Source organism: Alternaria novae-zelandiae (assembly GCF_023758075.1).
Source record: "Alternaria novae-zelandiae strain BMP 2774 chromosome Unknown scaffold_17, whole genome shotgun sequence".
In the NCBI taxonomy this organism is placed as follows: domain Eukaryota; kingdom Fungi; phylum Ascomycota; class Dothideomycetes; order Pleosporales; family Pleosporaceae; genus Alternaria; species Alternaria novae-zelandiae.
Genome location: NW_026056977.1, coordinates 22,025 through 36,567, shown reverse-complemented (window position 1 = coordinate 36,567; position 14,543 = coordinate 22,025). Strand labels below are relative to the sequence as shown.

Here is a 14,543-nt window from a genome sequence, read left to right as displayed (position 1 = left end):
AAGGGGAGGATGGTGCGGAATGAGGGCTGGGTTCGTGGCAGGCCTTTCGGAGCTGAGTTGGTGACGGCGAGGAAGATGGAGGGGCCACATATGATGAATCATACTAGTCAAGGTAAGAGTTGGAGTCATGACGCTGCGTGAGTGATACCTCTTGGCTGTACTGTGGTATCAGACACTGATATGCGCATAGTGTGAAGAGGCGACGAGGTCGTCCTAATGCTAGCGCACCTACAACCCGAGCGTCTAGTATGAACCTAGATGAACGCGACCGTGGTGTTCTCAGTACTGCTACCGCTTCTGTTAAGAGTGAACCACAAACACAACCACAACCAAGTCTCTCTTCTGCAGGAGAGCAGATGCAGCGAAAGCACATGATGGAGCTTGAGGAAGAGGAACACCAAGAAAGGAAGAAAGCGAGGATAAAGAAGATCAAGTTAGCGTGTACTCGCGTCATTAGAGGAATCTTGCGTAGGTGAGCGAAATCATATCGCTGTGTGACAGTGTTGGTACATGTGGCGTGAGGATTGTCTTCCGGCTAAACGTCAACCTTGCTTGCTGCATAAGCGGGCGTGATCGTGAGAGTCACTCCACATAATACCACCATAACGCCACCTCGCGGACTTCTCGAGAATCAGCAGGACCGCGAAACGATAGAGCTATTTCTCTCCGAAAGGAGTGTATAAATTTCCCTTCCATAGGACACATCTCTTGTCATCAATACAACGACAGTTTACCGAACATCCATTCCATCACCAGAGACACCTCCACCGCTCTCACAAGCAAGACCTGGATGAGATGCAACACCACTTCCATATCCCGCATCCGCACTTACACATGCACGTCCCGCATCTGCACGTGAAACAGCATCTAGATAGGTGGCTGGCAGATGTCGCTGAAGTCTACGGCCGTGCTGCTTGACAAAGAAGCTGAAATGACGGCAATGACCGAGGCAGGCAAGTAACAAGCAAATCGCAAAGGCATCTAGGCTCCATCCTAACATCTCTCGATAGCAACGAAATGAGAGCTGAATGGTCCTGGTTTGAGGTTGAGCGAGAACCCGCGTGTTGAGTTGATGTTCTCAGGATATCCCGGGCAGACAGGCACGACAGGCAATCTAGATCTATACCCATGTCAGCTCTAGATCCCATATTTGCAATTGTAACGACCAGCTTCACTTTGACCTTGTTTTGCCTTCTCGCCATGCCTTCTCTCGCGATTTCAAACGCGCGCACAAGACACCGATCTCAGCGAGAGAAGATGAGGAAGTCACGATCGAAAGCATCACATCTAGACCTAACGACCATCTAGGCCCTCCCTCGAAAGGGCAATTACTGAAAGGAGAAACCTTGGAAGAGAGAGAGAAGGAAAAAAGGTCCGAAGAAGGTTCCGCATCCAGACTGCCGAAGAAAGGTGGGCGACAAAAGAACAAGTCTCACCGAGACGAGTTGCGATAGGGCGGTGGCTGTCCAGGTGGTTACAGTAGCCATGCGCCACGTCTCTGCTGTGTACTTTTTCGTTCCTTTGTGACCAGGCATCTTCCGGTCGATCCACCCTGCACTGTGACGCCCCGTCATCGGGCAGAAAACAACATGCAGCAGACAGCGGTCGGTAGAAGAGCCGAAACATATATGAAGTCGCACAAATCTCCACCTGCGCCCCTCTAAAGGGGCGACGAACGACTGCCCTTTGTAGACTAAAGGTACGACGTCACACATAGATTTGCGCTACGCCGGTGGATCTGGCCGGCGACCAAGCGGGCGGGTAAAATGCACAGGGCTGCTATTCTCATCTCGAACAGATCAGGATAGCGATTCGCGATATTATAGTATTGAACCGGGGGTGGAATCCTGCCATATCCACTTTCCACTCGTCGGCGATCTACTGTGGAAGAGTCACCACAGTTGGGCCGCGGAGTTGGGTCGATCCGGACGGGGGTGTCGAGTCAGCTGACATGGGCAAATCGCGATCTTGAACATGGGAGTTTGTGAGGATTCTCGATAATCCGTTCATACGAGGAGTTTAGGTCGCCGGCCTGCTGGATTGCGACAGGGGTGCGAAAGGGCGGGAACGTCATTGGACTGGGGTTTGCTGATTTGGAAATGATGCCTGACGGTTCGGCGAGGCTTCGTATAGTGGAGGCCGTGGTGTTCGCACCATATTCCCCAGAAGGCAACTCCAAGATGTGAGGCAGCAGGGTACAGAGCACAGAGGCATCGTGAGGTCATGCCCAGGTGTTGCGAATGCGAATCGGGCAGAATACATCATGACGATGATATTGGGCCGCTGTTGCAGTGCGCAGGCGCGATGGATGATGCAGAGCGGGTCTATTCAGGAAAGGGAAGGTGTCGTGTGTTTGCACAGTTGTTCTACCAAGGTCCCGAGAGAAGTGAGACGAGCGTTGGTGTTGATGTCTCATAAACGTTGCTGTCATACCTGTCTCTCGCACAAGGCTGCATTAGTCCCGAACGCGAGGTACACAGCCAAATGGGTGCCTGGTTCGCGGGAGGGGAGATCAGATCAGATTGCGTAACTGGACCCAGCGCCCAGGACAAAAGGGCTGATTCGCTCGGTCGCGTTCCGGAGCGACGAGCGGCCGTGTATCTACAGCAACTGTCGGCCTCTCAGGTGGGACATGGTGGGCGCCAGCCACAGCGAAGACGTCCTGCGCGCTAGTCAATCTGGGCAGGGGGCATCTCTGGCTAGCTGAGGATGTCGCGGACACCGAAGTCGTGGCGCCTGATTAGAAGATGGTGAACTCAACGTTGGATACCGATGGAATTCCACATGGTCTATTGCCTGTCTATTGCCTTGGGTAGAGGGTTGCGATACTTTGACGGACACGTCGCGTCGTGTGTTGGCGATGATGATGGGATAATGTGACCATGAATCAGGTGAGGCTTGGCAATGATCGCCAGGCAGCGTGCGAGTGCAGATTGGTGGAGGGCCCCGCCGCAGGGCGGCCCAGAAGTTTGTTCCTGCGTCGCATCCCGATCAGGCATCGCACCACGACTTCTATGCATCTTCTCAGGAACAGGCTTTCCGCATTACAGGTCACGATCTCGACATGGTTGCGAATCCATCGTTCGGCGCATGGGGCGCGCCGCGCTAGGCAGTTTGGTGCTTTTTGCAACAGCTGTCAAATACTCATCTCACCGCCCTTGGCGTCTCGAAACATGCAGTTAGCTCTGCGTCCGTGAGGTGAGGGGCATACGTCCTCCCAGGCCCGTTGTCCTACGATGACAGGCAGGCGGTGAGATTGGGCCAGAGGCTGTTGTTGTTTCGAAATGCTGAACGTGCCCAGCGGCCAGATGCCCACTGTGCTTTTGGTTACAGAGTCTCTCGCTTACCTACTCCAGATTGAGACGTTGCGCTATCTACGTCAGGTGAGCTGTCAACTCTAGCCTCTATGCCGGCGTGAGGGCTGCATGCTTGCGAGTATAGAAGATTGACAGCAGACTGCGACGAAGCTGCGGCTGAGGCGTCTGGTGTGCATCCCAAAGCGTGGCTGATCGGCGCACGCGATAGAATGCAGCAAGAGGGGTTGAGGCTTGAATTATGCCACGTCTGCCGCTTGCGATAGGTCCACTATACGAAGGCGCCATGCCTCTAGAGATTGTGGAGTTTGTGCATGGCTGAACAGCCAGCCCCTTGGCTCAGTACACTAGGATCTGCCATGGGGCCCCTGCGCAGACGGCAACTAAAAGCAACGAACGCTGATCTGGTCTGAGCGTGAGAGGTGACGGAAACGGTAGAGCCGCAGCCATGTACCACGTTTTTGGGCGCGATCCCTGGGGTCAATCGGCGAGCGCGGCGCTATGGCGCATGCTGGGGTGGATGCCGTCCTGATTGCTGGCTAGGATACCAAGTGACGCTCGGTATATAACACTTGAGCGCCCTAGCCTTTTGGTTCAGTCAAACTCAAAGTCAACAGAGCAGCAACTACCAACCTTACATCAAGACCCTCGACCTACAATACAATCAAAAGCACCCATCGGAACATTCTACCCACCACCAGCCAACATGTATCAAAACCTTGGACGCACACCCAACTGGGACACTTGCTTCAACCAACTCCAACTCACTGAGGAGAACCTGCAATTACACACCGCTACACACAAGAAGGTATGTCTTGACTCGAGAACAGTTCATTGGTTCACTGCTAACAATGTTAAAGGTTGACAGCGCTTGTCAAATGGATGACCAACTCTACTACCGATACGACGGTGACTTTGCCGAGTCAGACGACGGCAATGTCGAAAGCCAAAGAGAGACCATCGCCCTGAGGAGAGCCGCGTCGTTGGAGGTGTTGAAGGCGTACGGTGGATGCTTCGCTTCCGGCTTCCTCGCTCTTCAAGAACCCCTCCCATCACGACCAAAATCGAAGCTCAGGTCATACGAGAGCGCCTACAGCGTCGACATGTCAAGAACCGCCTCAAACGCCACATCACTCGAGACAGCCTCAACTAGCTGGAGCAGCAACATCGACACGCCACGACCAGACTCATCAACTCTGGGCGTACCCGTGCAAGAAATGGAGAAGGGATCAAAGTGGAGCTGGAGAGGCATGAGGAGAAGCCGAAAGCAGGCAGCAAAGAAGCTCGAAGTTTAAAAAAGTCATCTATTACCGTCGACCAGCTGGTCTTGCATTTTATTTGTCTGCTTGCGTGTTAGCGAAGGCGTTGGGGTTTACGGATACCATTCAAGACTGCGCAACCATCTCTTTTGTCACGATGCCAATGGCCGAACTACTCAAAATTCTACGAAAAAGCACGACTTTGTAGTGTATAATGTATATATCAAAAGAAGACAGACTCGACGAGTCGTTTGACAACCCCCACACTATCCTCCCTTGCAACTTGTGTGTTTGTGCAGTGCTTCTGGTAGGCATCCGAAGACCGGCCGGCGTGCAGACGGCCGAGCTTGGAGAGCCGGAAGTGAACATCAGACGGAAAAAGTCGCATGTTCGATGAGATTCGGAGACGGCCATCAGCAGATGCAGCACAGGTCGACGGACATCTAGATCTGCTGACCTGATGGGGTAATATTAGGCGACAGCCTCAGCTGGCTCCCGAGCTATGAGTAAGAGGGAGAGTAAGTTCTGTTCGGAGGTCACGATGGAGTTGCGGGTGTAGTGCGGACTGCTGGCTCCCGTGGGGGAAGGCCTGCGGGCTGACGGACACGCAGCGCCTGACCCCGGCAACCGAGCCAGTCACAGCAGGCGCGCCGCTCGAGGAAGGTGCGTCCGGAGTTAGGCAGGAGAAAAACAAAGGCGCCGCACACAAGGCATTGAAGCTCAACAGATGAGATTCGAAACACGCGGATTGTCGAACGAGGACATCGTGCCATGACGTACTGGTGGGGCACTATGATGAGGCGGCAAAGGTCGGCGCGCGCGTGCAAGTCGCGACGGTGGTGATGAGGACGAAGTACCCCAGGGGTTCAGACAGCACGGGGCCTTTTGGCAGTCTTCGCTCAGCATCATCATGCCGCCTGGCTGTCGCATTGATAGCAGTCACGCCGCCTGCGTCTGGCACGATGCAGCTGCTTCACCGCCTGGTCTGTCATTGCCTATCGTGATAGCAGACCCACCACTGACGCCTGCTGCTATGCCCTTCTGCTGCCATCGGCGGACCTGCCGGCCTTGCAGCGCTCAAAACTGCTACCTTCGCCCGTTGCATATCCATCTTTTCTCTCCAGTCCTACGCTGCACCCGCCACCTAGACTAGCACTACCAGCATATCGTCGTGTGACCGCCCGCCCGCCGTTCCCTACATTCTGAAGCATCTTGATACAAAGGTGCCGCCCCACCCCCACCCTCGCCGTCAACCACCCTCGTAGCTAACGCTGGCCAGTACCTACGCCATACATAGCACATCATCACCACAACACCTACTACCACCACACTCCTTGACTGGTGTCGTCGCCCCACCGCCCCCGTAGCATGAGCTCGCAATCTTCCAAGCCCCGCCGAACCTCGACTGTTCTCGACCCATACGCTGCACCGCACGTCTACTATGGCGAGAGTCACTCGAAGAAGCATGCCAGAGCCCGGACCTACTCAGCCGTAAGTACCGCGCTCCTTCCTTCTTCTAATGTCATGACGAGGCTAATTCAGTGCAGAACGTAGACAATTCCACGCGTAATGCTCCATTGGCCGAGGGCGCCATTGCCGGTCGTCGTATCAGTCACGGTACGTACCTTCCACCGCACCCACGCCGCGCCATTGGCTAACAAGACCAGATGAAATCTCCCTGCAGCCTCGCCGCTTCAAGATAAACGTCGAGGAGACGCTCCGCCAGCTTCTCGACCGCGAAGATTCCGACGGCAACTACCAGATCACGATCGACGACAAGGGTCCCAAGGTACGATGCTCTGCAGTAACACGGAGAGCATGGCTGACGATACACAGACCATTTCTCTTGGTACGCTCGGCTCCAATGCCTTCAAGAAGCACGATGTTCGCGGCACCTACATGCTCTCGAACCTGCTCCAGGAGCTCACACTCGCCAAAGACTACGGCCGCAAGACCATTGTGCTCGACGAATCGCGATTGAACGAGAACCCCGTAAACCGCCTGAGCCGCCTCATCCAGTTCTCCTTCTGGGACGGCCTCACCCGCCGCATCGATGGCTCCAACATTGCAAAGGTCGGTGTCGACCCCAAGGACTGGACAGACGACCCACGTCCGCGTATATACATTCCTCAGGGCGCGCCTGAGCAGTACGAGTACTACACCCGCATTGCTCGTGAACACCCCGAAATGCGTCTCGACGTCATCTGGCTCGACAAGGACTGCGACAACGACGATTACGTGCGCGACTTGAACAAGGCACCCGGCCTGCTCGCCATTGCCATGGAGGAATGGATAGATCCGGAGACGAAGAAGAAGGACCTGAGAGGCCTGCCTTTCGTCGTCCCTGGTGGCCGTTTCAACGAGCTTTACGGATGGGACAGCTACATGGAGTCGCTTGGTCTCCTCGTCAACGATCGCGTCGACCTGGTCAAGTCCATGGTCATTCACTTCTGCTTCTGCATCAAGCACTACAACAAGATTCTCAACGCGAACCGTACATACTACCTCTGCCGATCCCAGCCACCCTTCCTCACCGACATGACTCTGCGATGCTACGAACGCATCAAGCACGAGCCTGACTCCAAAGAATTCCTGCGCAACGGTATCCTTGCTGCCATCAAGGAATACCACTCGGTTTGGATGAGCGTGCCGCGCTTAGACCCTGTCACTGGACTCACCAGGTACCGACCTGGCGGAAGAGGTGTGCCGCCCGAGACGGAAGCCAGCCATTTCCACCACGTCTTGATGCCGTATGCCGACAAGCATGGTATGACATTTAAGGAATTCGTCGATGCATACAACAACGGAAAGGTCAACGAGCCCGAGCTTGATGATTATTTCCTACATGACCGCGCTGTGCGTGAATCCGGACACGACACCTCCTACCGTCTGGAGAGGGTCGCAGCAGACCTCGCCGTCGTTGACGTCAATGCGCTGCTCTACAAGTACGAAGTCGACATTGGTCGATGCATTCGCAACCATTTCAACGACAAGCTCGAAATTCCAGAGGGATTCCGCACTGGCGACATGAAGCCTGGTCATATTGAGACTTCTTCCACATGGGAGCGCCGCGCTAGAAAACGCCGCGTTAATGTGGACAAGTATCTCTGGGACGAGGAGGCAGGCATGTACTTCGACTATAACACTGTCAAGCAAGAACGCACCGGTTACGAGAGTGCCACTACTTTCTGGCCCATGTGGTCCGGTCTCGCCACTCCGCGTCAAGCTAGCATTCTTGTCGAGAAGGCTTTGCCTAAGCTGGAAGCCTTCGGAGGACTTGTTTCGGGTACAGAGAAGTCGCGCGGCAAAACTGGACTTGACCGCCCTAATCGTCAGTGGGATTATCCATTCGGTTGGGCGCCGCAGCAGATGCTTGCCTGGGTCGGTATGCAGCGATACGGCTACGATGCGGAAGCCCAGCGTCTGGCCTACCGCTGGCTCTTCATGGTCACCAAGGCATTTGTTGACTTCAACGGCGTTGTCGTTGAGAAGTACGATGTCACAAGGAAGATTGATCCTCACAAGGTTGAGGCCGAGTACGGTAATCAAGGCAGCGACTTCAAGGGTGTTCCTCGCGAAGGGTATGTTTCTTCTCACATCCGTTTACTAGTTCATGGCTAACACGTCACAGCTTCGGATGGGTCAACGCAAGTTACATCTACGGTCTCACGCTCCTCAGCGCACACCAGCGTCGTGCTCTCGGTGCTTTGACCGATTGGGACAGCTACGCCAAAGCCATGGAGGACCTTGGCATGATGTAAAACGACTCCTGCTTACTTTGTTACGACTTCACGAGATGCATCTGCATGAGATGTTGGGTCTGCTTCGTTGTTCGTATTAGAGGCGCAGTGGAAAATGAACCTGGGTTGCGTTCATAAGGTTTGTCAGCGTGTCTGTATAGGGATGGGGTGGACATATCAGCACAGCACGTGTATTGTTTGCAGGAGGTGAAACTGATGGGACTTTTCGGCACGGTACCAGGAGTCGATCTCGGCACGATGGCCTAAGCTATACCTATGATCAAATGAAACACATCATTAACTGTCCATTGTCTCGCTTGGCTTCACCGGTAAGGGTTCATTTCATTTCACGTCTGCATGAGGATTACAGTACTTAACAGGAAATGATTCGAGGTCCCCGAGCATTTCGTTCAGCCTTTCCATCTAGAGATTGTGTGGGTCTCCTTCGTATGGTTTCTGCGACTCAATCGATGCCTTGTTCCGCGCCTCGCTCTTCTTCTGCTCCTCAAGCTTGGCCTCGTCCTTCTTCTTGAAATCCTCTACCAAAGTCTCAAGCTCGGCAATCCTCTTTTTATCCTCTTCACTCCTATCATCATCAAGCGGCATGTAATGATCAGAGTACGCGTTCCAGAGGATGTCGTACTTTATCTTGAGTTGGTCGAACGTCCAGGAGGGGTCTCGTTTGATAGGCGGAGTGGTGGACATTTTCTGCTGCTGAGGAATCGGTAGATGGTAATCGATGAGACGGGGATATGAGAGCAGACTGTATTATTTATGCGCTTTCGCTAATATTTGTGCTATCATGGCAAGCGACGTACGTCGTGAATTACACGCATGACATAGCAAACCGTGAACAATCGATTCGGTTGTGATGAGGTTATCAAATTAGACTACCCTACACGTCGCCAACCACAGTATAGGATTTCCGATCATCTGATTCCTCAATCTGCTTCAGAGCCCCTTTCTGATCTTACTGAGGCGGTCCATCACACAATGGCGGCGAAGCACTAGGTTCCTTAGGCGGCACCTCCCTCTTCCCCTGCACCTTCTCCGCCTTGACGAAGACCGGTATGACACCGCCTGTCTCAAGCGCAAACGTCCTATGACCAAGCACCTCCAGCATACTGCCAATTGCCCCCGAGTGACTAGTAAAACTCAGCCACACATTGTCGTCGGAGGCGAAAACATCGTCCAGGAACGTGGCTAGGCGATACCGTCTTGCAGACCTCGGTTCCCGGTATCCAGCCTCCCAGAGGGGGTCTTCGTTCGAAAATCCAGATTCGAAGGTGAGAGGTGGATCCGTGAAGGTGGCTTTGATGTGCGAGGCTGTGCTGCGGCGATCGCATGTGTGTACACCAAGGGCTTCGCGGACGAGCTCTTTGATGAAAGGTTTGTAGGGGTGGGATGACGGAAGTGGAAGGGACTTGAAACTCAGGTTTGCTGTTTCGATTGTACGGGTTAAGGGCGAGACGTAGTAAGTTTGTGGGGGTGGAATGCCGAGGGGTAGTTGTTCGGCCCACAGCTTGTTCACGGCGAGAGCTTGGTCTTGGCCTACAGTGGTGAGGTTTGCGTCGGCCCAGGTCATGCCATCGTAGCCGTCGAGGGCGGCGTAGTAGCACTTGGTGTTTATGTTAGCATTATGTCTCCTTGGTAACATATGTCTGAAGAGAAATGATTCCCGGAAAGAGCAAGTGCTGGAAACTTACATCCCAAGCTTTTGTCCCATATTTTGTCTCTGCAACGTTATGCCAACCCTGACCATGGCGACCCAGAAAGAGTACCTTGTAGCTCTCACCCTCTTTCTTCGCGGCTTCGAGACTAGCCACGTATTTCTCGAGACGCTTCCATTGCTTTTCTTCGCTGTTATCTTCTCCTGGGTAGGAACGGTCAATCAGACCAAAGTTCTGCTTCTTCTATCGCGATAGTTAGCAAGCTACCTCAAACCCCAACTTGAGGTGATGTGAACAAAGAGACAGAATCAGGCGATGCCATAAAGTCCGTTGTTGGCTACAAATGATGGAAGAATAGAGATTGAACATACGAAGTCGAAACTCTTATCATCAGTCTCATCTTCGCTCTGCATGAAAACGCCCTTCTGCACCGTGTACTTGAAGTGGTAGTCCAGCGCCGGCTCTGCCGGGACAGGAACCGTGGAAGTTTGATCTGTGGTACTCATGATGAAGTAAAACAAGAAGATGAGGAGGATAGAGAGAAAGACGATGGGTCTGGGAGAGGTTAGCGCAGGCACTCTCGTAGGAAAGTGCGCAGGTGAAGTTGGAAGGTGCAGTAGGGCTAGAATGGGCAGCTTGTTTACATGGGGAGACCGACACCACAAATTTTTATTTTGTGCGAGTATGAGGGTATGAGCATAATATGGAAGGGCTTCACTGGATCATGTCGTTGCTGTGCTGTGAAGGTAGGCGGCGGGCTGTCGGTTGTAACGGTGAGTCGCTAGCTAGCACGAGCCAATCATGTACTTGGCCGCATCACGATACATATGTCGGTGCACTCGAATCTGTCTAGCATCGGGGTCTAAGGGGTGGAGATTCACTCGCCGCATAGGAGGATACAAGCGGGGGATTTAATGCGATGCTGCGCATCATGTAGCTTCGATGACGTCAATTGCATGTTCGGAGGCAACGTATTGCTTGCGCGTAGATCGTAGTTTCATCTAGTTTCTACAGCTGCTCAATGAGACTGAGCTACAAAGCCCGCGCAGTACAGGCTAGGCCGTAGCTATCGTACGCTGTCCACCATTGTGGTATTCTACCGTGATGTCCATCAAACGCCCATCCCAAGCCCGCTAATTCAGAAGAGACTTATCGCAACCGAAGCTGCCTTTTAGAAGCGGAACGCATCGCGAAATCGCAACCTGAGCGTGTACTTGCGCCCGGTCTGCGACCTTAGCAGTGACCCGCTCATTTCTTCTTCGGGAACTTGGGCTGCCCCATCTTGTCACCCCGTAGGATGACGTTGAGCACGCGCTCCATGTTTCCTAGCAGCTTCTGGTCTGGTGTTGCTGTGCCGCGCTCAAAGTCTGCGATGATGGTGGGTGTGCTGTTGCACTTTGTAGCCAGATCCTTTTGCGTCATAGTTGTGCCCTTGTCGTTCTTTGCCTCGGAGCGCGCCTTAGCGATGGCTTGGCCGACGGCGATGCCAACGGTCTTGGGCTTGACGATGTCATCGGAACGGTCGACTTTGGTGAGGCGCTGGCCTTCTGACGAAGCTCCCTGTGGCTGGTCGGTTAGTATTGTTTTGAGTGAACTTTGGGAATCACGAAGAACGAAGTTGTTAAACTAAGTCGGACGTGTAAGGAGTACTCACGGCGTTGGCAGAAGCGAACTTCTTCTCTGTGGCGACGATACCGCCGCTACGTTGGGCAGCGTTCAGAGCTGACTTGCCCTTGACTACGGTTTCACGGGGTCCGGCGGCGCCACCACGAGTGCGGCTGCCGATCTTGGTAACGGAGTTCCAGTCGTCAGACATCTTGAATGTGGTGTTGAGGAGTAGAAGGGTTGAGGTTGTGGTTGTCGGGTGCGGAAGGCTGAGTTGGGCGCAGATGTGGGGTGTCCTCTTGAAATGGGTGATTGTTCGTCGATGAGTTTGTCAGACGGCGAACTTGGAAGAGAGGAAATGTAATTTGGATGTGAAGGGCTTTGTAATAGAGAGGATTGAGCTTTTGCTTATGTAGAGGCCCAAAGAGCAATGTGTGAGCGCGATGAGTCGGAGCGGCAGGTGAGGTCACCGCCACGCGCTAAACTCGCTTAGGACAGGGTCTCTCGAAGCTTCCACGATCGCTTCAGCCCTTCAATGTTCTTCCGCCCTTCTTTCACCGAACAATCACTACATTCAATATTCGTTTGCAATGGCTAATACGAGCGCACTCATTGTGTGTCACAGCTCATCGTTGCTAGCTACCAGTCATTGAAGTCAGCCGCTGTGTTTGGATCATAGGTCGTTGACAAATATTTTTCTTTCGCGTCTCACATTGCGCTCGACCGAGTGAGCAGCATCGACGCGTCTTTATCCTTTGGTACTCTGTGTACCTACAACCTCTTCAGTATACGTCGTCCTTCCTTCTCGATGATGGACTCGTTTGTCAAAAGCAGGAAGATCAGCTACCAACCCGTTCCAAGCCCTTTGCTTGTACTTTTGACCGAATGCTTGGGTGTCTGCTCCTTATGGGCAGGCGCTGGTGCTTGGTGCGGGACATATATAAACCACAATGCAAATGTGTATCAAGATATTGCTTGAAGTTTTCATTGATGAGGTACATGTGCTCGGACGCTTAGATAAAGTGTCTATATGTGCCCTCATCGCTCATGAACTTTTGACAAAGGCTCGTCTAATCTTGACAAGCACCCAACCCGACCGCCGGAACGCCATTGCATGCATGCAGCCATATCGAACCATATCAACCATTCTTCGTGAGGTCATACTATTACAAGTTCGACTGCGACTGCGCGACCTCCCGCTCAACCTCGTACATGAAGTCAAAGTATGGCTTGTCGAAGTGGTGCACACGCACGTAACCGTCCTCTCCTCCACTGCAGTAGCTGGTTCCTTGTGGGTGTACGGCGACGTAGTTGAGGGGACCGAAGTGACCACGCACACGACCAATCTCCTCCATGAAAATCTTGTGGTAGAAACGGGCCTCGAATTTTCCTTGACGTGCCGAGGTTGTGGTGACGTCCATGGCTGCTTGTCCTCCACCAAGAATAACGTAGTCCTTTACGGGTGTGATCGCGGCGGAGTTGAGGGGTGTGTCGGCAACGTATGATTTGAGGACGTTGAGCTCTTCGACGTCGACGAGCTTCGCGGTCTTGTCCTTGCTGGCGGTTATGAAGTAAGTCCGATCGGGAGCCCATTGGATATCGGCTGCACACTGTTAGCTTCCATTCCAGCCAAAGAGGTGTGCATGACACTCACTGATTTGCATGTCTGGCTCATGAACGTCGTAGTTGGAGCTGAGCAGCTCTCCAGTCTTGCCATCCCATTGGGTTATCGAGCCGTCCTCGTGTCCGCTGATGATGTATTTTGCGAGGTATGAGAAGCCAGCGACTGTCGCCTTGGACTCGTCGCATACGATCCTGAGCAGCTGCTCGTCCGACTGTTGCGCCTCCGGGTCGGGGTTGATGGGATAGACGCAGATGGTGGAGAGATGACCTGATCGCTTCTCGGTGACACCAAGTAGCTGCCTGCCGTCTGGGGAGAACTCGCAGCGCTTGATACTGGTGTTGAATTCCCAGGTGTGGAGAAGCTTGCCTGTCTGCACATGCCATAACCTCATGGTGTTGTCTGCTCCACCGGTAGCCAGTAGCTCAGAGGATGGGTTTACGTCGACCGTCCATAGCGCTCCCTGATGTCCGTGGTATGTTCCGATTCGCTCGCCGTTGTGTGAGTCTGCATCGCATCAGCTTCTATTCGCATTCCTCTTGTACAGGTTGTTTACTAACACCAGGCGCAAACGACGTGGTCCTACAAAAATCAGATTCCGCGCATCAGAAGACCGGGAGGAAAACGTACCTTGGATACAGAGAAAATGATATCTCCATCTGCGTTGTACTGTATGCCATTAGTTTCCTCGTCCCTCATCCTACGCACGGCGCATGCGAACCTTGACTTGCGTGAGCGCACGCTCGTGACCGGAGAGAAGAATGGGCCTCATGTTTGTGATGGGTGTGTGGAGGCGGGGTGGTGTGTCGGCTTATATGTGGCGGGCGGCGTCTCGAAATTTGGGTGACTCTTGTGCATATCGACGTTCAGCGGGCGAAGTGGGCTGCTTGGCGCTAGCCGACTAGCGGCTTTGTCCCGCAACCATAGATGAACGCCGTGCTGAACATCATCTCTCCGCATTGACTCAGCTGTTCATTACGAAAGCCTAGTGACTATACATTTTGGGTTGGGACTATTGGTAGGGTCCATGTCCGGCTCAACGATGCTTCCTGGGGTGACTCACAGCAGACCATCTCCGCCTCCATGTATTCCGATATCAGCAAGGGGTTAGCTGTGTTATGTACCAAGACACAGCCTGGTGACTCATAGCGTGAACGGTTCGTAAGTTGGTAAGATGTTTTCGTTTCTTGGTAATTGAGCTGGTAAATCTGATTTTGGTGAATCTCGTCAGCTCTTCACGACTCTCGATTTCAGAGTCATTACATCCGTTTCTGTTCGGATTACTCCAGCGTTCTAATGACTTCTTTGTAACTCTATAACAACGTATAGGATGG

At 53.3% G+C, this 14,543-nt stretch overlaps 5 protein-coding genes across 5 annotated transcripts; 2 read left to right on the top strand and 3 right to left on the bottom strand.

Moving 5' to 3' along the window:
- Window positions 1-4,020: 4,020 nt before the first annotated feature.
- J4E88_007827 (uncharacterized protein) lies at window positions 4,021-4,609 on the top strand (the record flags this gene model as incomplete). Its single annotated transcript, XM_049401442.1, has 2 exons — window positions 4,021-4,122; window positions 4,175-4,609. The coding sequence occupies 2 exons, from the start codon at window positions 4,021-4,023 to the stop codon at window positions 4,607-4,609; spliced, it is 537 nt and encodes a 178-aa protein (XP_049252515.1).
- A 1,332-nt stretch (window positions 4,610-5,941) lies between these two features.
- J4E88_007826 (uncharacterized protein) lies at window positions 5,942-8,334 on the top strand (the record flags this gene model as incomplete). The annotated part of the gene is made up of 5 exons (XM_049401441.1): window positions 5,942-6,064; window positions 6,121-6,190; window positions 6,241-6,362; window positions 6,410-8,154; window positions 8,205-8,334. 5 exons carry the CDS (start codon window positions 5,942-5,944, stop codon window positions 8,332-8,334), a joined length of 2,190 nt encoding a protein of 729 aa, XP_049252514.1.
- A 402-nt stretch (window positions 8,335-8,736) lies between these two features.
- J4E88_007825 (uncharacterized protein) lies at window positions 8,737-10,489 on the bottom strand (the record flags this gene model as incomplete). Its single annotated transcript, XM_049401440.1, has 4 exons — window positions 8,737-9,076; window positions 9,306-9,931; window positions 10,020-10,226; window positions 10,355-10,489. 4 exons carry the CDS (start codon window positions 10,487-10,489, stop codon window positions 8,737-8,739), a joined length of 1,308 nt encoding a protein of 435 aa, XP_049252513.1.
- A 742-nt stretch (window positions 10,490-11,231) lies between these two features.
- MBF1 (multiprotein-bridging factor 1) lies at window positions 11,232-11,799 on the bottom strand (the record flags this gene model as incomplete). The annotated part of the gene is made up of 2 exons (XM_049401439.1): window positions 11,232-11,543; window positions 11,638-11,799. The coding sequence occupies 2 exons, from the start codon at window positions 11,797-11,799 to the stop codon at window positions 11,232-11,234; spliced, it is 474 nt and encodes a 157-aa protein (XP_049252512.1).
- Window positions 11,800-12,754: 955 nt separating this feature from the next.
- TIF34 (translation initiation factor eIF3 subunit) lies at window positions 12,755-13,981 on the bottom strand (the record flags this gene model as incomplete). Its single annotated transcript, XM_049401438.1, has 5 exons — window positions 12,755-13,191; window positions 13,243-13,716; window positions 13,770-13,791; window positions 13,840-13,878; window positions 13,937-13,981. 5 exons carry the CDS (start codon window positions 13,979-13,981, stop codon window positions 12,755-12,757), a joined length of 1,017 nt encoding a protein of 338 aa, XP_049252511.1.
- Window positions 13,982-14,543: the final 562 nt, after the last annotated feature.